Genomic DNA, 24,312 nt, shown 5'->3' with positions numbered 1-24,312 from the left:
AATGAGACGCAGCTTGGAAGTCTCCTAATTCCTTGTAAGATAATAGAAAGAGTGGGGAAGAGTTGGAGATTTTTCCTCTTTTTCTTGTTGTGGCTTCTTCAGAGCCTCATAGTGTCCCTGGGTCAGCAGAACCACAGCAGCTCTTATGCTATCAGTTGTCTTGATGGCCAAAGCAAGAATGGTGATGGGTGACAAGGCTTCAGACTTGTACAGTTGTCGCTGTGGCATTGATTCAGTAAATAACTGAGTAAAGGACAGAGAGATGCATGCATGGAATAACTCTCTTCCTTTTTATTTCCTAAACAGGTTTTTGAAAAGCTGAAGGACCACATGCTGATCCCTATAGCCAACATAGAACTGCAGAAAGTTGATGGTGCACTGACCTGTTGTTGTATCCTTATTAACAAAACTTCAGAATTATGAGTTCACAGAATCCGTCCTTGTAACCGGCAATAACGTACATGCAAGGTAGAAGAATCTATACCAACACTTGTATTGTTTTTATTGACAATCTACTGTACCACTGTGCTACTAACCCTTGTTTACAAACCTTTTGCTTTGTGTATTTTTATTATGTCCTTATAGATGGTATTTAAGGCTTGTGTATGTTTTTGCTGGGGTGAACATAACTTCTACAGCATATTAGTCCAATGGGCTAGGAAAAGGCAATTATGATAGCTAACCCCTAGCTTTAGTAATTTATATAATCTGTGTGAAAACTATTTTAGAACCTGATCATTGGTGAGAGTGTAAGCATCTCTGTTGTCTTGAAACCTTTCTTCTGTCTTACCTTTTACCACCCACCCTTTCCTTTCTATTTCATCTCTTCTCACCCTTCTTCAGTCTTCCCCCTCTCTATTCCTCCCCTCCCACTCCCACTTTCAGAGATCCATGATATCAGTAGTTAATGAAGGAAAGTCAATAGGTTCATGAACTTGGTCTCTTGTGTAGTAAGGATGCTTTCCCTGGGACAACAGAAATAGTGTGAAATTGCCTATACTTATTATCCTGATTGGTATCACTTTGCTGCTTCTGTGCAGCATTGAGACTAGAATACACTTCAGACTGCAGGTGGCAACCTGGGAAAAGCCTCTTTGTACAGGAACATTCAAGGGGGGTGTTTATTTGCTAGATTTAAATTACAGGAAAGAAGATAGTTCATCAGCCAATCTGGATGTGCCCCAGAGGTTCAGACTCCCAGTTTGTTTATTCTTCTTTCAAACTGGGTTGGAATGGAAGAGATGTGTAAGTGTGCCATATATTGATTGCCATTAAAGAAGCCCATATCTTTGTGATCATAAGACCACATCCTATGAATGTTTGAGGCCATTGTAGACAAAATGTTTGCATTACACAAGATATTTAGAAATATTTTTTATATCTTCAGGTGATTTTTTTTTTTTTGGTCCCTACCTACTTTTGTGACATTCTGTCCTCTTTTGGAGTACAGTCATTGTTTCCTTTATTCAGTCTAGTTCTAATCTTCTGTAATCAGATAGACAACTTGCTACCAAAATTCAAAAGAGAGAGATTGTGAAATTTGTTGAAGGGCAGCTGTTCCTGGATTATGCTCATGAATAAGGGAAGCTATTGTGTCTTCCACAAGGTTGGCATGTGTATTCAATCTGCCCTTTGAGCAGTTCTACTTGGAACAATGGCCATCTTTTTTTTTTTTAAATTGCATGAATATTTACTGTGGTATTCAGTTAAGATAAATATATTTGTTTTATAGCAGATTCCACAACATGCCTATCCACTGAGTCAGACTTTCTTCACCACAGTAAAGTGAAGTATACACAGTTGTGTTAACATGAAACTTGTTAAATCACTTGCAAACTAAGAATGGAGAAATCCCCAAACAGAAGCAGTGGTGGGAACTCTCTGGAGGTTGACAACATAGTCTGAACATTTTATCAACTTCCTGGTTATCCCCACCTTTCCTGTGCTACTTGTGGCTAGATGCCAAGCTACAATAGAAGCCAAGGGAAGGCAGACTCAACCACCATAGTCTGTATAGAAAGTAAACAGTTCAAATTAAATGCACACTGTGATTGCATTGCATCTCTTGGAAACCCACTATGCTTTTCTACATAGTAAGAAGGAGGGAAAGACAGGTACTTGCATCATGACACTTCCCTGTGCTGTCAGTATTATGGACACCTTCATTGATGCACCTCATACCAGTAGTTAAAGTAGATCCAAAGAGGAGCAGCAACTCATCAGGTCTGGCTGCTCCCCAAAATAGGTGTCTGTGCCCTCAGTACATTGCATCTTATGGTGGCAGGACATACCACAAGAAAAAGAATGCTGACTAGTAAAATCTTTGGAAAATGTGTTCATATCCCAAAGACAGCTAAACAGATGTGTTGTTTTTGTGCATCTGCAGTGTCTCTGGTTTTTCTGTTGCCCCTTCCTCATCCCCTCTATGTCATGGTTTAGGCCTTGATGTCATGGTTTAGACCTGACCAGCATGTACAGTCTGAAAGAGTATAAAAATGAAATGGAGGCTCACTTTCTCCTATGCTTCAGAGGAGTTTGTTATTACAGAAGGAGAATTTGAGTTCATCTACTTCAGGGGTTCCCAAACTCTGGTACATGTTCACTTGTGGGGGTATGCAAGGTATCTCTGGGGAGTATGCTGGAGAAGTTGTATAATGGCGGATTTACTTTTCATTATAATAATGATAATTGGCATTTAAGGGGTCAAAATATAAAATGTATGCTGGTAGGGGTACACAGGTAGCTGGTAAATCTGGAAGGCAGTATACAATAAGAAAAAGTTTGGGAACCTCTGATTTTGTTCTTAATTGTGATCTATCACAGGCAAGCTCTGTTAAAACATGAATAGATATGTGCACCAAAGACTGCCAGCCTTGAAAGACCCATCCCCCTGCCTATCATCACATGTACTCAGCTCTTCCCATCCACAGCCATGTCCTTCAGCTGCCACTCCCACCTCAATCTTGGACAGTAAGGGCCCATGACACCTATGGGGGAAAGTCTGGAGCAGCGTTTTGGAGGAACTTCCAGCTCTGGAGTACCTCAGTAGACATACATGAGTGAGGCACGCTCAGTCCCATCTTCCTCAAGACCCACAGTGGTTTAGGGAAGTCCTAGATCTAACATTATAACATTAATTCAGCTCTGGAAGGTTAATATCAATACCAGAGAGGTTATGAAAGGGGATGGGTCACTCAACATGTCCCATTTATATACTGTCCCTTTAAAGCATCTAATACTTGCCACTGTTGGAGACAGGACACTTCGTTAGATGGACCATTGGGCTAACCTACTATGACTAGGGACAGACATTCAAAAAGCCCGAGCCTGAATTGATTCACTCTTTACAGATTAGTCTAAGCTGTGAATCTTAAACTGATTAATAACTGGACAGACATTCTCTATTAAACTAGGAAATACAGCCACATGCCTACAGTGGCTCAAGCCAGAAGCTGGGGGGGGGTACTAAAGCATGCCTGCCAGCCACTGCCAAAGGGGAGAGAAGAGAGATGTCCTCCAAGGCTCTCATCCCTCCCTGCTGGAGCAGAGGGGGCATGGTCAGGCACCAGCTTGGGGCTAGCACAACATGCGGGATGCCAGCCACCAGCCTGGGGAGTGGGGGCAGCTGCTGCCAGGCTGAGGAGTGGGGATGGGGGAAAAGTCCTTTCTCTGAAGCAAGCATGTATTGAACACAGCAATTTGCAAAGCATACAACAGGGAACTACCAAGAATCCTCGCCTAAGCTAAGATACAGCCCAGTAAAACACATCGTACACAACTTAGTCTAACTTAAAATGTAAAACAGGAAGACAAGAATTAGTCTTACCAAGCTCAAGGGCAGAGTGTCTCCTTACAGCCAGGCATTCAGAAAGGCTTTGTTTAGGTATGTAGGTCTCTGCATTCTTTGGTGAAGCTGTCTGCAACTTGCCTTAACTACATCTCCAGCATGTGTGATAATTGTCAGGTCTTTGCCAACACTTCCCACCTCTCAGTCTGGTTCTGCAGGTCTTAGCTCTAGGCTCACAGGTGCAGGGCTTAGATCTGCACACAGGAGACTAGCTTGCCTCTCTCCCTTCGCCCCCCTCCCCCTGGAACACACTTTGGAATTAATCCCCAAGCCACAGAGACTTCAGCCAAACCCCCGGGGGTCCTGCGAGGGAGAGGGGAGAAAGGGAGGAATTAACTCCATCCCTGCCTGGCAGCAGGCAAGCCATGCAGGTGTGGCTGGGGCTGGCAAACAGCAGCTGCAGTCCCCAGAGTTTGCCAGTGGAGGGGGGGAGAGGGGACAGAGGGAGGAATTTGCCTCAGGGACCATGGCCACCCCCTGCCCCTGCTCCAGCTAGAGAGCAGAGGGGAGGGGCCAGCCCAGCTCACTGGAGCAGAGAGCAGAGCTCCTCCCAGCCCAGAGAGCATGGTGAGGTGCTGGGGGAGTCTGATTTAATTGAAACCAGCGAAGGGTCTGGGACAGACACTGCATAAATTGGTTTGAGCCAGATCAGTTAAGTCTGATACTGCATTCAACCACTTTTATCTCAAACTGGTTTTGGCCATTTTCAAACTGGTTTATGTGCACTGAATATCTGTTCTGTTACAGGTTTAAACCAATTTCTGATCACTTAAACTGGTTTATGTGTAATGTCTATCCCTAGCCTGTGAGGCTTTCTTATGTGCTTACAAATTGGATTCTCTTCCAAGCTGTCTCTCCCCCTCACCTTTCATTTCTTTTCTCACACCTTTAACCCCACCTGCCTCTCTCGTTTCCTTAGTCTGGGTTTAATTTTTTCTGTAAGTGACACTTGTTCATCCCTTTCCATTCTCCCTTCCTTACTCTTGGCATTTCACTCTCAAGTACCCCATTTCACCTTTGTCTTGCTGTGTGGACATTAGCAGAGAGAAGCTGATGGAACCACTTTACTATCCTGAAATCTGACAAAGCCTATCTTGTCTCCAGATGGAAGAGGTAGTCTGCAGGTGGAGCTGTATCTTTGGAAGGATACAAAGGTGACTCTTCTTCTGGTTTTTTGAACTGGAGGAAGGGAAGGGATTCAGCTGTAGCAGGGTCAGGTGGTTTCTTGTGTTCCTTCTCACCCCGAGAACAATGGAAGAGGTTGTGAGTGCTCTCTTTCTTCCACTTTCCTCTTAAAGAGGAGACTTAATGAAGGGCAGTTAAGGACTTAGGGCCGACACACCTCTTATTTTTACATGTACCTTTCTTAGAAAAGGAATGAACAGGATCTGGGAGATTTGAACTCCTTCAAGTCAGGAGGAGATCTCTTCTGCTGTTGGCACTCTTGTGTGGCCCTGGCTCAAGCAAAACCACAACAACTTCAGATTGTACATTTGTGATACAGTACACATGGCCAGCAAGGCATGTAAGCAGCTTAGTGTTCTTGCTTAGCACTCTTATCTTTGTTGCCTAGCTGTAGAGTGCAGTTGTAAGTACACTTTTGATGCAACATGCATATGTCTAATGAGCATCCTGTACACCCAACAACCTTGTCCCTGAACATTTTTCAGATGCCTGATGAGGTCTGGCTGAAGATCTACATATAGGGAAATCCCAAACCAAAAAAGGAAATGGAACACTGAGTGCTAATTGAGTGCTATCCCCTGTTAACTCTGCCTTGCCAGCCATCAGACCACAATGTACCAGGCTGATTTTTATGGTTAATAACCAATACAAAAATGTCTAATTTCTCAGCCAAGTTTTAATAAAGTAGTTTAGTACAAAATAAGGGGATGCAGCACACATGCGAAACCTTTACTCTTTCCAGTATGTCGTTTTCCATTATCATGAGTTAGGAAGACCAGAGGACATGTGGGTTTCCACTTTGACCAGAAAATGAATATTGTGTCAAGTAGTACTCCCTTCTTATGCAGTGAATATATACTTACATTCCGTATCTTATAACAATACACTTGATTTCTTCCATTCTTGTATTTCTCTTTTGCACATATATATACACTCATTTAAGTATCATACCTAGACCACTGTATAAAAGTATTTTGTGGATTTTTAAGGGATATGCAGCACAGTGATTCCCATGAAAATGCTGCAAAACTCATAGGGAACACTATGTTCAGTTTTAAAAATAAAAGTCCTGTGGAATGCAGAATGGTGAAACTGTCTTCACCATTGTTTACAGCAGTTTTTAAATGAAGCATGGAAAAATCTGCTGCTGATATTACTCAGCATCCTAAATAGTATTTAAATAGTCACAGCAGAATTGCCTTGATGCTGATAAGCAAAATTTACATGGAAATATTTGAAGAAAGATACTGATTAAGGTTCTCTGTTTTGTTTTGATTCTTAATTATGGAGATGAACAGATAAGAGTGTTAAAAAATATATTATTTATATAGTGACTGTGAACAAAATATTAGGAACCTCACTTGAACTCTGAGAGCAGTTTTAGAAGATGTATGATGTAACTTATCTAGAGTTGCATGTGAATCCTATTAGTTGCTGTTCTACTGTGTGTTGTTCTGCTGAACACAAGTATGACTTACTAATCCACAATACTGTTGAATTCCTTTAACTTGGAAAACTATTATACTGTAATTGTTTCCACTTCTTGTGCCAAAAACATCAATGCATTCCATAGCCTGTTATAACTGGAAACAGTTTGCTTTTATTTTTGTTTGTTGCAGTTAATATATTTGTCCATCACTAAGGAATAAAGTGTCAGTTGTACAGTGAATTGTGTTTTTGTTTCTTATTTTGAGACTGAAAGTACATATTTGAAAGTTTGTGTTATCTCTGGCATGCTAGCTTTTGATTTCAGATGTTTGAAATCAACATTTAAAACATTTTAAATTTAATTTAATAAAATCTTAAAGCTTAATACAGCCAAGCCCAGATGTCGAAGCAAATAGAAACTATGCCTTTATTCAATCTTACAAAAGACATAATGATTTAACATTGATATTTAAAAATTGCACATGTAAAAAATAATACTGACTTACTATTCCAGATACCGTGAATGCCTTTTGATTCTCTAAGATAACTGAATAATCACTGGTCACTAAATGATCCTTCTGGTGTGCTAATGTCTGGGGTTGTTATGTGTGTCTGTCCTGGGTGCCTGGGTCCCTGGCACATCACTCTGCACTGATATCAGAAGGATACCAGACATCTATTTTATGCATGGAGAGACAATTCAATGACTTGAGGCTTAGCTAAATGGTAAAAAAAATTACAGTTCTGCAGTACCATCTAGTGGTGGTGGGTCCTACATGTAATCTATATTTTCTAGTAATTTTAATGATCCAGAGGCTCACTGATTTGCTTCATCAAATTTTATTTTAGGCTTCAGAAAATCAGTATGAAAAAACAGAACAGTATTGCATCAATTCCTGGCTGCATGGCTTAGCTAGGAACAGTGTGACTTCCAGCATACCGCAGCTCAAGACTCACCTCATTACAGAGATAGAGAGCCTGTCATTGAAGGAAAAGTTGGTTAGACCTGATCTAAATGTAGCTTTTAATCTGTCAGTTTAGGGTATGATTTAATACAGGTATAGTTAAATAAATATAATTACTGATATGAACACAGTTTAATCTGGTATAAATCTATACAGGAGCATGAACGCCATGTGCCCCCAGAGGCTGGGGGGACACGGCAAGCTCCTGGAGGCAGTGGCAGCGCTGTTGGCAGCAGGAGCGTGGTGGCGGTAAGCAGGGAGCTCCCACAGGCAGCCATGGCACTGTCAGTGGTGAGGGGAGGGAGTGGTGAGCACCAACCAGAAGTTGGCAACCACCCACAGACACCGCTGGCAGCGGCAGCCAGCAAGTGGTGACCGCCTGCAGGCACCAGCAGTGTCGGCGACACCTTTTCACAGGGGGTGCACCATCATGCTCAGAGGGTGTACGTGCACCCGCCTGCATCCCCTACGCATCGCAAATTTACAGGAGTAAACTGAGCTAGCACTTTTTATACCGGTAACACTGTGTGCACCAAGGGAGTCAGACCAATTCAACTACACAGTATTTGTTTCTAAATCCCTACAAGGCCCAAAGGGCAATGCCATACAGCCCATGGCCTCCCCGTGGTTCCAGAAACTTTCAGGGCCTTGGCAATTAACACTGCTACTGCCCCCCTGCCACCAAATTTTTAGATCTGTGGGGAGCCAGGACCTGTACCAAAACCTTATAACAATGGTAAAATTTTAAGGAGATACAAAATATTTGCATTGGATGATGCCACAGTTAAACCAGAAGACAGGGAGTCAGAAACTCTGGATGTCTGTCTCTGTCTCAGATATTCTGGGTAACTGTGGGCAGGTCACTTACTCACTGGGAACCTTAAGGGTTCTGAAAACCACATGTTTGTAACCTACTATGGATTTATTACGAGCATAATTTTTTAAAATTTAAGCTTGAAAAATTTCGCCTTACCAGGCTTTCTTTGCCTCAGCTTGCTCAACAGAAAGAAAAATGAGTAAATAATATCTGCCTACCTCATGTGTGACGTGTAATCATTAGTGTTTACAGAGAGCTTTCAAATCTCCAGCTGGAAGGCAGCAAAGTATTCATGAGGTTGAAAGAGTGGCCATGAAAAGACTCTCGAGGAGTTTCCCGCTCAGAGCACCATCTCCTGGATTGCTGGTCAGGAGCAGTGAGTATGATCCTTGTGTTTTAATCTCCCACTGAAAGGAACTGTGTCTTCCTCTGTGTTTGTCAGGCAGCACTCATACACCAGTGCTCCATAAATAATGATAAAATATGTTGTGGTATATTTCTCATTTGTGTTTACTCTCAACATGAGATCCTTTTTCAAGAGCTGCAATAAATTAATTGTATTTTATGTTACAAAATAAATGTAAAACTTTTTAAATGGAAGTATGTTACTTCAAAAATAATGTAAAGTACTATAAAATTAAATATATCCTATTTATACAATACATTGAAAAAAATGTATAAAATTGCTAGGTTTTTTCCCCTTATAATCTTAATATTTACTGTTTCTCTTTTCTGTCTGCCTTTTATATATTTACCTTCTAGATGTGAAGAAGTCTCTTCAAAACTAAGACTAATTTAACAGACTTGTTTTTGTTTATAAGTGCAATTTCATTTGTAGTTAGGTGGCTTCTTTAGACTTTAAATTTTGTTGTAATTGTACTACAACTGGTACAGCTGAACTGGTGAAACCAATGATTAGCATAGACCAATGGCTCTCGGTCTTCTTAGACTTGAGGCAGCCGTTGGAAAATACCAACTCTTACTTTTCTTTCATTTTTTGACTACAGAAAAATAATTGAACATTTTTTTCTGTTGCAAAGCACTTAGACAACAGGTTTAAATGCTTTTAACACTATAGGGTGCCTGTACACGAGCTCCAGGTTGGCGGGAGGAGGGGCATGTTTCAATTAGAGTGGCTCTTGGGAGCTGCTCTAATTAAAACCACAGCAGCTCATGTATCCAGTGCCCCACATTTCAAAATGCCCATGGTGGCGCTTTAACTAATGTCTGATGGGCTTTAATTAAAGTGTCCCTGCTATTGGGATGCTGAATACGAGAGACGCTGCAGCCCGCTGCAGCATTCTAATTAAAGTGCTCCAGTAGACTTGATTAACCGAGTCAAATCAGAGTGCGTGAGAGCATGTGTATAGGCACCCCGATTCCAATTTGAAATCTCTGTGTTTCTCTTTTGAATCATGTTTGCACACCTAACAATGCTAACATTATGTGGCACCCAACAGCACCCTTGAAAGAATCTCAAGGCATCTGTAGCAGGTCCTTGCCCCAAGGACAGTCCTGATGCCACCTAGAGGCCAAGCAACTCCTGCCCCACTCCAATTCCTTGAGGTGCCCCTCCCTTATCTACCTCATCAACATCCCTTGACGAACTTACAACACCCAGGGGCCAGAGTGAGCCACAGTCCCTCAGCTCTCTTGCAGTCTACTTGCCCAACCAGCACTAGTCTTGCCCTCAGGCACTAAATGAATTTAGGGGTATTAATCATGGCCTCCGCCTTAGCCATGTCCATGCCCTGTGGGTCTTACACTGGCTGTGCCCTTCAGCTGAGGTCCACTGCCCCAGACCTTGGCTTCTGAGCCCCAGCCCTGGTTTTGCTGTCTTTTGCTCTGGGCTCCTCTGGTCTCGCCCTCTTGGGCCCTGGTTTTGCCCTTTTAGGCTTCATCCCCTGGGCCCTGATCTCTTGTGGCAGCCCTGGGGCTCCCTGGTCTGATCAAGGCTGCTATTGCACAGCCCCCTAAGGGTTCCTGCCTCAGGCAAGGCTGCCCTCATTCTGCTCATCCCCCTGGGGTCTCTGACCCTTACAAGAGTCTAAGCTGGGTGCCCCCTCCATACCACCCCCATAGCCACAAAGCTGGTATGAGCCTCTGGCTCCCTTTCACAGCACCCCAGGGTACCACTGCACTCGCTGAGAATCACTGGCATAGACAGACTGTGGTATTTACCAGTATTGTAATCTTTGTGTCAGGTTGACCTGCTTTGAGCAAAGTGAGATCACTGAGGAGCTGAAGTGTCACTGTGCCAGCTACTTAGTCACCTCGAGTGCTGAAGCTGCAGCAACAAAAATTTAACTTACAAATTTGGTTATAATGGAAAAAAGATTGTGTGGCACAATAGTGACCTCTAGCGACCAGTTTCTTTAATCACAAGTAATAAGAAGCTGTTCCCAAATTTTTTGCAGTCATCAGCTTAGGTTAATCATGTCCCTTCCAGTATTTCTGAAATAATCTGCATAATATCCAAAGCTGAATCATGTTTCATGTATTTTGTTATACATAAAGTCACCATTAAAGTATTGATATGACAATTTATAAAATTATTTTCCATGTGTCTTTGTCTCTTATGCCTGCTTTCCAATTTTCTTTCCCACTTTTCAGCTCCTTGATACCTTGTTTTCCTTGGTTTCCATATTTTCCCTAGAGACTGCCTCCACTGTATTTTCTTTTCATAGCATTTTTCTCCAATACTCTTGCCTGTCAAAGATGTTTTTTGAATGAATTGGCCTTTGTCCCCTCGTGTAATTCCACTTGCAGGGATTTCTATCCCTCAGTTGTCTTAGACTCCGCTGTTTATAGCTTGATTTCCATCGGTGGCTGTGGAGAGAGAGCTCATGGGACAGCTTCCTCTAGAGCAGCAGTGACTCTCAGCCCTGTTGAAGCAGGGCCCGTGTGTAGACGTCCGTGCCAGCCCTCGCCCCCAGCCCTCCCGGCCGCGGGGCGGGGCGCCCAAACAGCCGCTCGCGGACTCGAGCTCTGCCAACCTGCAGGGAGGGGAAAAGCCGCCGTTTCCCACGTTTTTCTCCTTTAAAAGGAGCAGCTATGTCTAAAGTTGGTTGGTGACCCTGCCAGCTATTCCTGCGGCCCAGGGGTTGGGAAGGCCTTGCCTACACTGGGAACGAATCCTACAGCTGTACGGGGGAGTTTTCCTGTTTCAAGCAGGGCGGAGGGTTAGAGCTTGCTCTGCCCTGGACGGGAAACAGCAGCAGCCAGGCCCGCCAGCGACGCGGGGCTAACTCCCCCCCGGCGCGGCTATCCTCTCCCCCGCGGCCACGATCAGGTTCAAGCTCCGACTCCTACCGAGACCGAGGCGCGGGGCGGGGCGGGGCGTTCCCGGACGTGCGCAGGGCGGGGCGGGGCGGGGCGGGGCCCAGCGCGGCGCTGAGCGGAGCCGGAAGCGGCCGGCGCGGGGGTTTCCGCCATGGAGGGGCCGGGGCTAGGCCCGGGCCTGGGGTCCGCGCGGCCGCTCACAGAGGACGAGATGGCGGAGGTGAAAAAGGAAGTAAGCGACACGCTCCTCCTTGTACCCCCGACAGCCGCCGGACAGGTCCTTGCCGCCCCTGCGGGGCCCAGCGCCGCTTCCCGCTCGTGCCCGGCCCGGGCCGGGCCCGGGGTCTTGGCGCTGCGCCGGCGCCGCTTCCGCAGGCGGGGGGAGGGAGCAGCCCCTGGAGAGAAGAGAAGGGCGGGCCAGGGGGCGCCGCCGCCGCCTCAGGCTTCCAGACCCGCCGGGACCTCCGCGGCGCTGGTGCTTGCTGGGGCGTGGGGACCCTCCGGGCCCTCTGTGCTCGATGAGCCCCCTCCGCACCTGCCGGGGGGGCTGCGGGCTGCTCGGGGGAGCGGGAGGGAAAGCCCCAAGCTTTACAGCTGTGGCAGTTCAGCTGCAGGGGGGAAGCGGCAGCAGGTGCCCGGCCAGGCCCCGAAAGGAGGCGGTGGGAGACGCTCCTGCGCTGCGCAGAGCCGAGCCGAGCCGAGCCGAGCCGAATGGCGCAGGTCAGGTTGGTTCAGCGTAGACTGAACTGCTCCTTGGCGGGAGTGCAGCAGTGGCAGCTGCCTCGCCTGGGATGTGGCTGAGGTGAGCGAAAGCATTGAGGTAACTGTATATGAAGTGTGTGAGGCATTTCGGTTGTGAAAATTAAGTCTGCCTCATCTGTTTGTTTGTAGCACATGGTTTAGAATAATAGGGAGAAAAAGAACAAGAAATGACTTAAATCACGTAGTTCGGGAGTATCAGAGCCTCAACCTGTAGAGCCAAGTCATCCAGCCTGCAGGAGGGCTCCGGACTTGCCAGGGATTTGGGGGTGGGGCAAGCAGGGGGTGGAGCCCAGGCCCAGATCCATAGTTGGTGAACCCAACTTCTAGTCACCTGCCTCCCTTTCCCCACTGCTGGAGGCAGGTTTGGATCTGTCTGCAAGACTAGCCTCGTGGTCTAGATCCAACAAGTTTGACAGCCCTGATCTGGTTTGGATGCTCAAGGCAGAGTCATCTCTGTCTTCTAAACCAGGGCTGTCCCACCGGTGGTCAACAAGGGGATACATTTTGGCTCCTGGGCTCTCACAGGGCAGCAGCTTCCCCCATAATTTCAGCTGCGGCAGCAGCCTGGAGCCCCCTCCCTCTGGCTTCTCCTTCCTACTACTGTTCCTGTCTAAAGGGGTGGGATGGTATAGGACAGCACAGCTGGCAGTGCTGGGGGAGGCTGCAGCTCAGGATGCCTAAGTGGCACAGTGCAACTGGAAGCTAAGCAGTGAAGCTGTGGGCTCTGGGAACAGCAGCAGCAGCAAGGGGACTCTGGCCCACAGGGAAGGGGATCATGCAGCCCCTGGGGCCCACAGCCTCCACTAGTGCAGCCTCTGGCCACTTTGAAGATGGACATCTCAAATGTTTGTCCCACCTACATGTAAAACCTCAGTGACAGATTCCACAGCCTTTTCAGATGATCTTTCCCAGTGTTTCAGCCATCTTTGTTGTTAGGTTATGTGTTAGGAAGAACTCTCTAACTCTTCCCAGTAGTCTCTTCTCTAGGCTAAATCCCAGTTTTTCTAACAGTTGCATAATGGTTCCCTTTTAAAAATTAATTTTACTGATTCTGTGTGGCCCACCAGATTAACTTGCTTTCAGTGTTGTGTATCCATATCTTTTTCTTCCCCCTGTCGCCCACTTTTTGATTAGTTCAGTGAAGATGTTTGTTTTACTTTCTTAATAGCTCTTCCAGTGTTTATGTAACTTACTTGAAGTGCTTTGTCATGATTTTCTGAAACATTTTTTTGTTATTGCTTCCCTTTAAAGAAACACAAGAGAAATATTGCACTAGGTAACAAGTGGTTGCTTTCTTAAAGGATAATCTTCCTTTATTGCATATGTGCTGACTTGAATGTAATATTAAATCCTTTAAATTTAATTTGATGTGCTGATTTGTTAATTTTACCCAAAGGAAAACAGTAGCTATGTCACTTTAGCTGTAATCTTGTCAAGCCCCATAGCTAATGAGCTGGGTCAAGTCAGTCCTTGGATCTGAGATCTGTATAGAAACCTAAGGTGCTGCAGGAAATGATGTTAGTAGCTGATGCTGTTAATACTGTTCTGAGTTGGTGGGAGCTAGTCCCAGTTTGATAAGAGTTGCTGAGGCACTCTCTTAGAGGAAATGTAAAATGGAGGTGTATACTGCTTGAGGTTAGTAGAACTACAATTTCTGCAAAAGCATTGTAAGCTTTGTGTGTCAGGCCAAATGCCAGTGTTGGAATTAAGAATTTAAGCTTCCAAAAATAGATTGGACATCAAGAATATCCAGTTATGTGAGTGGAAAAGGAATGTTTTAATTTTTGTGCTTCAGGGTTTGTCTCTCTCCAGAGATTTGGGGTTTGGGGGGCTGGAGGTATAGGAAAGCAGATTCACATGCCTTCTGCAGGTTTTGATGATGTCTGATATCTTGTGTTTGTCTTCATGGGGATACTAGTGAAAGTTTCAGCAAAAATTAAGCTGCTAGGAGGGACTGATATGTACAGTAGACTGTTTGGTATAAGCTTTCCTAGCAAGCCTCTTGCTTTTAGCTCTAGTTTTCTTGAATGCCTTAGAACATCTTAATTGGAGCAGAAGTCTGTTATGGGTTTGAGGTGAGTATTTTGGATATCCTTCAGGTACAGCCTAGTGCAGGGGCAGGCAATTATTTTGGGCAGAGGGCCGCTTACTGAGTTTCGGCAAGCCATCGAGGGCTGCATGACAGGCAGCCCCAGGCGGATAAATGTTAATTTTCTAAAATGTTTAGGGATGCCGCAGGCCAGATAAAATGTCCTGGCAGGCCGCATCTGGCCCCCAGGCCACATTTTGCCCACCCCTGGCCTAGTGCAACCTTTTGGTCCTGTGGGCTAAGTGAATGGCATGGGCTGGATTGGGCCCTGGGGCCTGGTACCCCCCCCTCACCCCAATCCTGGATAACAGGGAAGGAATGCAGGGAAGGGAGCCCAGTGACACCCACATACCCCAGGATTGGACCCCTGAGGGTTGGCCCCACCCCCTTCCAACCCCCCACATCAGGATTGGCTCTGGGTTCCAGTACTGCCTCCACATGCTGGGATTGGGCCTCAGAGACCTAGTGTTGGCCCCTGTGTGCCATGATTGGGCCCAGGCCAGCCCAGCCAGCCCTGCATGCTGGTAGATGGTTTCCTGATCCAGCACACAGGGCCTGAGACTCCCCGTGGATCTGGAAATCTGGCACCAGGGCAGTGGTGCCACTGTTCCTCACCTGCCAAATTTCCAGACCCTATGGGTGGGTTGATGCTGCACTGGGAGTTGACCATGCATGGTCTAGTTCATAAAATGTTTGCCTGAACATTGCTGCCATAGATGGAACACTGCTGCCCCTCTTGGAAAAGTAAGTTCTTACCTTTTAGTAAAAAACGTTTTCTTCTGTCCTCAACTGCCTCTTGAGTCCATTTGTCTCACACTTGTCTCCTAGAGCGCAAGCATCTGTGTAGCCCCTTACTTTATTTAATTCTTTCTCTTTGCCCACCCCCTTCTCTCTCTCTCTCTCTCTCTCTCTCTCTCTTTTCCTGAATTGAGCAAGGAAGCTTTGAGAGGTATTCAACTTGGTAATCAACAAGTGGTGTATATTTGAGCCCCTTTTAACTTCCATACAATAAAAAATACTGACAGAGAGTAGTGAAATAAGGTCTTGCTTCCACTCCTGAAGATGCAACTCAGCTGTGTGGAGGAGTGAAAGTATGATACAGATGACAGAGAATGTCTTTGCTTATGAAGAAGGGGAAAGAATTGTGGTTGGTACAGAGACAAAGAAATGAGACATGAGGCATTTTTCATTAGAAATAAGACATAGTTTAAGGATTAGAAAAATTGCTTAAAATTCTCTCTTCCACTTTCCAAAAAACTATAATATATTACATACATTCTGTGATTTCTCTGATATCCTCTATATGTGTGTATGTGTGAGCATGAGAGACTTATTTTTTAAGCCAAAAGAAGAACAATTTATATAAGGTAAAAATAAGGAAAACCCATGTGCCTTTCCATTCCCACACCTATGATGATACTTTAAGGACCCACTGTCCCTCCTTTGAGTACAGTGGAGAGGGAGAGAGAGGAGAGAGCATGCATCAGCATGCTTTACACATGTGAAATGTGGCCTTGTTTGACTGCTTCTGTTTGTGTAAAATTGGAATTTAGTTTGCATTTTTTTTCTTTAAGGCACAAACGCAATGCAGGCCCAAAGCCCTAAATAACAATTTTTACCCTAGTAACATAAGTCAGTTGCCCAGCAGCAGTTACTTCGTGGTGGAATTATGAATCTCCGATATTACACTGATATTGTAAATGGTAAATATTTATAATTTTTTTTTAGGAAAGTCACACTGGGCAAATTAATATTTAGCATGTCATGTTTCCATACTCAAATGTCTGTTTTGAACAGATATAAGTATATAGATTAAAGGCAAACCATCCTTAACCTAGCTCATTGGTGAGGGATTAAGCCTCAATTACCAGTCATTATTGCTGGTTAACATTTAAAAAGTATTTAATTGTCAACGGAGTTTGGTTTAATGGAAAATTAGTCAAATGTGAAAGGTTTCTCATGGGTAGATACAGAGCTGTCCCTAGGGGGGTGAATCGGGGCAACCACCCCAGGCCTCACACTTTGGGGGGCCCTGCAGAACCGGGCAGAGAGGCCGCAGCTGCAGTTTAGCCCACCCAGCGAGTTGAATGGCTCTTTGCCTGTTCTGGCCAGAAGCTCCGGCCCCTACTTGTCCCACCGTGTCCAGTGTGCCAGGGCTTTCGCTCCCTGACACACGTATCCTGTGGGACCCTGCTGGGAACATTTCTGGGTAGATACACGTGGCAATACTTAAGTCGGTGTACAGTAAAAGTTACATAGGGGAGAAAAAGCCTCTCTGGCTGTTATGTAATGACACTGGGGTCTCTAATTCTTACATGTTACTTGATACACTAGATAATGACATCTCAATTTGACATTTTTATTTTTTAGCGTATTATTTTAAATAAATGGAATATCAGCTAATGCCTGTTCTGTCTTTCTTTTAGGCCTTAGAAAGGATGCGTCCTTATTTATGTGACAAAATCATAGCTGAGAGACACTTTGATTACCTACGATCAAAAAAAATTCTTACCAGAGAAGATGCCGAAGAAATTTCTTGTCGACCCTCAAGTAGGAAAAAAACTGGCAAGTTATTGGACTATTTAGCAGAAAATCCAAAGGGACTCGATACTTTGATTGAATCTATCAGACGAGAGAGAACACAGAACTTCCTCTTAGAAAAGATAACTGATGTGGTGTTGAAGGTCAAAAATGAAAAACTTGAAGCTCTCAAAGGTGAGTTATTTAATAGTAAAGTAGAGGACATTTTGAGGACATCTGTAAAAAGTAAATCAAAAGAACTGTCATGTTATCCTACTATTTTTTTAAGCTTTTTTTATTTGATAGTAGGGTTTCAGCCTTTGAAGCCTTATCTTGCAGGGCAAGGCAGTCCTGTCAGACTTGTACTTAAACCCCAAGGGGCAAGTGTAGAGTCTTCTGTCTTTTACCATGCTAATCATATAGAGATGCATAAGCACAAAAGTGAATTGCGTTATGCTCGGGGATCCTAGTTTTCGCTATTTAAAAATCCCAAAAATCTCTTGATAAAAATTCTAAAATTCTCTCATTAAAAATCCTCAAATCCGTGTTTTTCCATGATTAAAATGAAATGCCATTATATGTAGGTATCAATTGAACACAGTGTTTTATTGATATATTTACAGTTTTAAAGCAATTTGGAAGCCTGCCAATGCCTCAGTCAATATAATAAATTCTAAACATTTGTATATTTTGGCATTTGATTTTTTTTTTTTTTTTATCATGGAAAATCAGAGCTCACGGGTCCAACTGCAGCTATTTCCCCCCACCCCCTTTCGCTGCTTTGTGGCACTGAGCAGCCCTGACATGTTGGTGCTCCTCACTTCCAACTCATAGCTGCCCACCCCCTACTGCCTGAGCCCCCAGGGGGGGTGTAGGGCAGTGAGTGAAGCATGGGACAGGGGGATGCCTGACCATAGACGATACCATAGGTGACACATCAGAGGAACATTGTGGGGCGGCAGACATGCCCCCCAAGATTTGTGCACCCACAGCAGGGCACAGGGCTACAGCCTGGTGAGACTGGCATTGGGCAGAAGCCACCTCTGCAGCCCAGTGGGCAGGACCCAGCATGAGAAGGTGGAGCAATGCAGGAAGATTTGTTGTTGCCACCACCACCAGGACCCCTGCAACAGTCACATGGCCATGGAGTAGTGCCACACCACCAGCAGCACAACTGATGGACTGGGGGGTGGAGGGATGCACTGCCCTCACTTCTTCCTCCCATCAGCCATTCATGTGCCAGGCTGCAGCTGTACCCTGGAGGGGAGGTAGGGAGGGTGGGGAGTGAGGGTGGTCTGTGGAGAGCTCTGGTGGCTGTTCTGTGGCAACAGGGTAGAGCTGTGGCATGGCACTCAAGTGGCTGGCAGCCAGAGGAGGTGAGGGCAGGGCTCCCCCCTTCCCCTTTCTCTTCACACTCCCCATTCCATGGCAGCATAGCTGGCACAGGGGTCCCGGTGGTGATGGCAGCAGCCACAGTGAGTCTCACCACTTGGCTCAACCCTCCTGTGCTGGGTCCCACCCGCTGGGCCACAGAGGCAGCTCCTGCCTGATGCCAGTCTGGCCAGGCTGCAGCCCTGTGCCCTGTTGTGCATGTACAGATTTGGAGTGATAATGTCCCCTCATGCCTCCCTAAGATGCCCAGCCCAGCCCCTCCCCAGGAGTGCACACAGTGGTGGAGAGCCACCCCCACCCCACCTAGATGAGCTACCTGTGGCTCCATCCTCCTCCCTGGCTGGGCCTTGTGACTGCACATTCCCAGCCCCAGGCACTGTTCCTTGCCCTGGCTGGGCAGTGCCCCCAGCCCCAGCTGCCAACCCTGCCCCACTCCCTCCCTTACTGTGGGGCTTGGTGTGAGCCCCCACTGCCTCAGTCTGCCCCCTCTCTCCCCCCACCCATAGACTTGCCTGTAAACAGCTAGGGGAGCTGCTCTTCACCACTGCCTGGCTGTATGGCTGGTCACACGCATGTGTGCATGCACATGGCACTTCATGCATCTGATCAGCCTCCTTCCATGCTCCAAGTAGCCCCTCTGCCAGCCTGCAAGGAGAAACCTGAGGTTTCCTACGTTTAACGAGAAAATCCACGTTTTTCCACAGCAAACAGAAAACCCAGATCCCTAGTTATGATGCACGCAGATTGTGGTTTGGAGGGGGAAGAGGTCTGGGGGGGTGGCTTTTTTTTAGTTCAGCTAAATTTGTGAAACTGCTTCCCATGAGACTACATTGCAGAATTTGAGATGGGTGGTAATGTTTTCCTCATGCATTTCCTCTTTAAACTATTTGCTTTTTAAACTGTACCATACCATAAAATAAGCCTGTGAATGCAGAACTTATAAGATCCAACCACTTTAGGAGTTGGTTCTAAAAAGCCCAAGACAGACAAGAAGCTAAATTTACAGTACTGCGACTCAACAGACTTCTTCAGAGTATACTTTTCCTTTGGCTTCACTTAAACAGGCAAGGTCTTGTCCCCAGTGAATTGAACCCAGAGTGATGAATGCCAAAATAATTTAAATTTCATAGATTTCATGGACATTAGAGCTGGAAGGGACCTCGGAAGCTTATTGAGTTCAGCCCCCAACCCGAGGGGCAGGAAGTCAGCTGGGGTCAAAGGATCCCAGCAAGATAAATGTCCAAATGTCTCTTAAAGGAGTCCAGAGTAGGTGCTTGCACCACCTCTGGCGGCAGTCTGTTCCAGACCTTGGGTGCTCGAACAATAAAGAAGTTCTTCTTTATGTCGAGCCCGAAATGTTCTTGGAGGAGTTTGTGACCGTTTGACCTTGTTATCCCTTGGGGCACTCTGGTGAATGGGCGTTGCCCCAGATCCTGATGCACACCCCTTATATACTTATAGGCAGCCACCATGTTCCCCCTGAGCCTGCGCTTTTCTAGGCTGAAGAGTCCCATGGCTCTCAGTCTCTCATCGTAAGGCCTATTCTCTTGCCCTCTGATCATGTGTGTGGCTTTCCTCTGGACTCTCTCAAGCTTCTCCACATCCTTTTGAAATTGTAGAGCCCAGAATTGGATGAAGTATTCCAGCTGCGGCCTCACCGAGGCCAAGTACAGTGGGAGGATGTCATCCTGGGGTTTGCTTTAGAAGCATCTATGGATTCAAGCCAGACTTTTGCTCGACATCGAATTAGTGACTCGTATTCATCTTGTGGTCAATCATGACCCCCAAGTTCCTTTTGGGTTTTTTTTCCCCACGGTGGACTACCTTGCTTTTTTTGGTGTTGAATGCCATCAGGTTTTCGTCCACCCATTTTCTAAGCCATTTTCTGAGCCTGTCTAGGTCAGCCTGGATCACCATGTGGCAATTGCTGCTTCCTGCTTCCTACTCCCCCCAGCCCCAAGCAACCCCTTGCAGGCTGGAACACTGACAGCCTGCGAGGGGAAACCTGCGGTGTCACAGGTTTTTCTTCTGTAAAGGAGAAAATCCGTTTTTTCTGCAGTGAAGTGAAATCCCAGATCCCTGCTGATGAGCCATGGTCTCCTACAAGGTACAGCTCTCTGCAGATCATGAATTCAGACCCCAAGCTAAGATTTCTAAACATTAATTTAAGTAGCCTACTTTTCGCAGGTACTGAGCAGTTACTGGGTTTCGTGCTTTTCTTCTCTGCACTTGTAAATAACTGGCTGCTTCAAAGTCGAGCTCCAGTATCTAGATTTATCCACCAGTTTAGTATCCCCTAATAACAAAGATACCAAAACTCCTTCTGAGGTTAAATGCTTGAAGAGTGGTAGAAGGTGGTTCAATCTGTTCAGCTGTAATGCTGTAAAAATCTTGTACTTGCCATTTTTGGGATGAGAAGGTGTGTCGGAGCATGGGAAACCCTGCAACAGAAAGAGGAAAAGAACTGTGATTCTCCTTCTCCCTCCGCTTACCTCCCCAAGACAAATTAGGCTAGAATTCAAGTGCATGGGTTTACAGTGTTTAAGTAGTCGATTGCAAAGGGAATTTAACGAATAAAATCAAGGTTGGGAGGAGAGCAGACAGACCTACAAGGCAATCCAAAGTAAGTGATCCCCACAGATAAAACGTTAATACTTGCTCTAGTTGGAAGGCTATTGGAATGTTAATGTCACTGAAATAATAGATGAGCAGAAGCAACTTAAGTATGTAATGTTTCTTAATGAGACTTAATCTGGTTTTTATTGCAGGTCTAAGCTGTAGCACCTGTATGACCTCACTGTATGGAGGAACAAATAATCTTTCTAGGTCATATTCTGATGAATCGAATTTCTATGAAAAAATAAAAGGCAAAGAACCCACCCATGTTTATCTTACAGAAGAAGAGTTCAGTACAGCTGCCTTTATGTCTGCTGCATCTCTTCGTTCAATGAATCTACCAGTTGTGGAAATGGGAAGTGCAGAAAATACAGTTTTCTCAGCCACTCTTCCAGGACCTGGAGATCCTGGAGGACCCCCTCTTCCTCCAGATCTGCAGTCTGAACAACAGGAAGCCTGTACCAGCTCAAGTGACAATCTTTTTCTGCCTTTGAGATCACGTTCTCTTCTACCCCAATGATCTTCAGTGATACTTTTTTTAAAGCCTTTTCTTTCAAAGAGCCCATTGCTTGAATAGGTGTGGAAATTGCAAATTGGCACAAATTGTGTGATTTGCAACACCTTTTTTTTTTTTTTTTTTTTTTTTTTTTTTTTTTTGAAAGCTCTTTTTTGTCTAATAATGTTTTCATTACTTTTTGGAAGCCTTAAAAACGTCACTGGTGCTGTACTTTAGTTTTAAATTGATATTTAGGGTTTCATGTTTTAACCTTGGCTGCAAATACTTGAGCTGCACTACTGGAATCTGCTGTATTGTATATTTTTGTGAAAAATCAAAGAAAAAAAGAAGGCTAAAAAAGAACCCTTAAAAAGCAGATTACTTTAGAATTCTAATTTTTCTACTGTTTCTAAATGTTTAAATTTGTTTAACAGTCTTATTTTTCTGTGTGAGAGAAACTCCTGCCTCCACCCTTATGTGGCGCTCTGGTTGCTAGAGATCTACCAAACTTAAGGAGGTAGCCAGCCATTTTTGTGGGCAGATCACCTGGGGCTGGCTGCCATTTTCATGGGCTGAGCATGGCACCATGCCTTTGGCTGAGGGGCCCCATCAGTCCCACCCCTCCCTGGTGATTGCCATGTTGCCTAAAAACCTCAGCTTAATTAGCCTGATTAAACCTGGGGAAGCCACTAATACATTTGTTAAGTGTGGATTAGTGGCTTCCCATGGTTTAAACAAGGTAATTAAGCCACAGTTTTGTGCTATCCCTAGCGGCAGGCTCTGCAATTTTGGTGGGCTTGCTGCAAAAAAGAACCCCTCCACCGCCCCAACTTGCTGGCAAGCAGAGAAAAGGCCAGGAAACCCTGTAGTCTTAAACTGGGGGGCAGGGCGGCAGATCTGCTCGCGGCAGATGTGGAGGCAGCCTCTGTGCCTCCTGCTGCAACCAGACCTGCCTTGCCCCTCTCCCTTCCCCCTGTGCTCTAAGACTGCAGGGCTTCCCAACCTTTTCTCTGCTTGCCACCAAGTTACATTTTGTAGCAAGCTTGCCAAAATTGCAGAGCCTGCCCAAAACTGCAGTTTCTGTAAACATGGCACAGTCGCAATTATTTTAGGTCCCTACTCATCGCCAAGCCAGAATTTGGCCCTTCTGTAGCAGTATATTGATGCTTATTTCCAAATAATTCTGTTTAGTTTTCCAAACTCTTTTATCCAGATAATACTAAAGTGAAAAGTATGCAGATATCACTTTAATTTGGTTTAGCATATGCTAAATATGCTTTCACATGGCTCCAAATCATGTTTTTTATGTAATATATCAAAATAGCTGGCTTGAGACGCACTTTTAAAATGAATTGTCATGAATTCTAGAAAGGAATGTAAGGTACTCTGACCGCTCTAAACTACTCAGAAGACTGAGGGGTTGTTTGCAGTCCGGGTAGTTAAATTCATACCATATAGTAGCACGTTTACATTGCACGTGGCTTAGAGTCCAAAACATAGTTTTAAAATTATTTTTAACATGGGAGAGTTCTCAGATTGCCAGATATGGTACCATGTGCTTTACACCTCTTCAGTTCTAATACTCGTTTCATAAAACGGACTGATATGATCAAGTGTACAAATGCAGAGTGAAGCTTAACCTTATATATGCAGTGAGAAAAGTGCTCTTACTCAGGCATATTTTAAAGGACTGTTTCAGTTTACTGAGTTCAGTTGAGCTTGGATATTTAAAATATTCTAATGCTAGTATAGCACTATTGCAGGAGTGTTCTGCTTTGTCTGAAGCCTGCATTTCTTTTCTAATCCTGGTTCTGGTGTTGTAGAAGCCTAAAGGAGGCTGATGTCTTGGGCCTCAGCACAGCCAGCAGAGTGACCTGTATATGTGTGCAGGTTGGTCAAGATTAAGGAGATTATTCTGTGGAAACATCTCAAGTATATTAATGAAGAAGCTTGCATGTGACAACAAATATGGGCTCTTATTAGTGTATATAGCAGTCCTCTTCTGTTTCCCATCTATTTAAGACATGCTGGGATAGATTTTTCAGTGATACTCAAGTACTAACTGTAATAGGCATTATATGCTTAAATACCTTTGAAAAAAATTGATCCTTTGTGTCTGGTTTTAAAAAACCTGCAGATCCCATTGACTTGGGCTGGAGTTGTGCATGTTTAAATGCCCCTCCAATTTGAACATTCCAGGTACGTTTTTTATGAATTATGCAGGTAATCTCATAATTTATTTTGGAGTTCCCTTGTTGGAAGAGTTTGTGGAACTTGTGCTTACAAACTAAGTCTAGATCTAATCCTGAGAATTCCCTTGACTTCCAGGGACCAACCAATGCCCTTCCTCTTAAAAACAGAAAAACTTCTTTGGGAGCAGGAGGGAAATGCATAGGAGCTGAGGTGCTTAATTTTGGATAAGATAATGTTCTGTGATAAATTCATCCCCTCCTACCCCCTTTTGGAATTTCCTTAAATCAGAGGGAGGTTGGGACCCCTCATAAAGCAAGAATTATGTATCAGTTCAAGATAGATATTAGTTAGGTAACAAATCTCGAACAAATATCCGTAACAAATACGATGTATACTGCACAGTCTACATGTGCAGTGATCGCTGTTTAAACAAATGTGTATAATATGACCAAATACTTGGAATTGGTGTACTTTTAGATGTGAAATTTTTATCGTAAGTGAAATAAACATTTTTGCATACTTGTCTATTTGGTACTTCTCCACAACTATTATTTTAAGAATTGAAATAAATAAACGTTGTCTTTTGGGCTGAGGCGCCCACACTAAGTACCTATATATTTTTTGCAACAGGCTAACTTACCTGGTTTAATTTAAAGAACAATGCAAGAAAATGGTGTCAATTCTGTGTCGAAGAACAGATGCTTATGGGGATTAGGCATC

General features: G+C 44.8%; 2 protein-coding genes and 1 long non-coding RNA gene across 4 annotated transcripts in view; 2 read left to right on the top strand and 1 right to left on the bottom strand.

The window, feature by feature from the left end:
- The window catches only part of DDAH1 (dimethylarginine dimethylaminohydrolase 1), a 105,181-nt gene extending 98,480 nt beyond the window's left edge, over positions 1 to 6,701 (top strand). The window contains exon 6 of the mRNA XM_006277506.4: positions 307 to 6,701. Within this exon, the coding sequence (XP_006277568.1) occupies positions 307 to 423 (117 nt within the window). The 3' untranslated portion in view covers positions 424 to 6,701. The remainder of the gene's footprint in view (positions 1 to 306) is intronic.
- Positions 6,702 to 6,870: 169 nt separating this feature from the next.
- On the bottom strand, positions 6,871 to 11,587 carry LOC109283563 (uncharacterized). Its single transcript, XR_009462361.1, has 2 exons — positions 10,867 to 11,587; positions 6,871 to 8,783 (listed from the first exon to the last, which is right to left on the bottom strand). It is a non-coding gene; the product is annotated as an uncharacterized LOC109283563 (long non-coding RNA).
- Positions 11,588 to 11,636: 49 nt separating this feature from the next.
- On the top strand, positions 11,637 to 24,119 carry BCL10 (BCL10 immune signaling adaptor). Of its 2 annotated transcripts, none has more exons than XM_014594606.3 (3): positions 11,637 to 11,756; positions 16,802 to 17,090; positions 21,056 to 24,119. In XM_014594606.3, exons 1-3 carry the CDS (start codon positions 11,676 to 11,678, stop codon positions 21,421 to 21,423), a joined length of 738 nt encoding a protein of 245 aa, XP_014450092.1. In that variant the 5' UTR covers positions 11,637 to 11,675; the 3' UTR covers positions 21,424 to 24,119. The 2 variants fall into 2 exon arrangements, with proteins under 2 accessions (XP_014450092.1, XP_019344612.1); XM_019489067.2 differs by lacking the exon at positions 11,637 to 11,756 and adding an exon at positions 12,195 to 12,326.
- Positions 24,120 to 24,312: the final 193 nt, after the last annotated feature.

This window comes from Alligator mississippiensis, chromosome 5 (assembly GCF_030867095.1).
Source record: "Alligator mississippiensis isolate rAllMis1 chromosome 5, rAllMis1, whole genome shotgun sequence".
NCBI lineage: Eukaryota > Metazoa > Chordata > Crocodylia > Alligatoridae > Alligator > Alligator mississippiensis.
Note: the sequence above shows the minus strand (reverse complement) of the source record. Positions and strands in the feature narration are given on the sequence as shown.

Excerpts from the sequence above, each read along its gene's own strand:
- BCL10 (XM_014594606.3), top strand. The coding sequence starts at position 11,676 with ATGGAGGGGCCGGGGCTAGGCCCGGGCCTGGGGTCCGCGCGGCCGCTC. Across the intron at positions 11,757-16,801 it reads TGGCGGAGGTGAAAAAGGAA|GCCTTAGAAAGGATGCGTCC; the intron begins GTAAGCGACACG and ends TCTTTCTTTTAG. Across the intron at positions 17,091-21,055 it reads AAAACTTGAAGCTCTCAAAG|GTCTAAGCTGTAGCACCTGT; the intron begins GTGAGTTATTTA and ends TTTTTATTGCAG.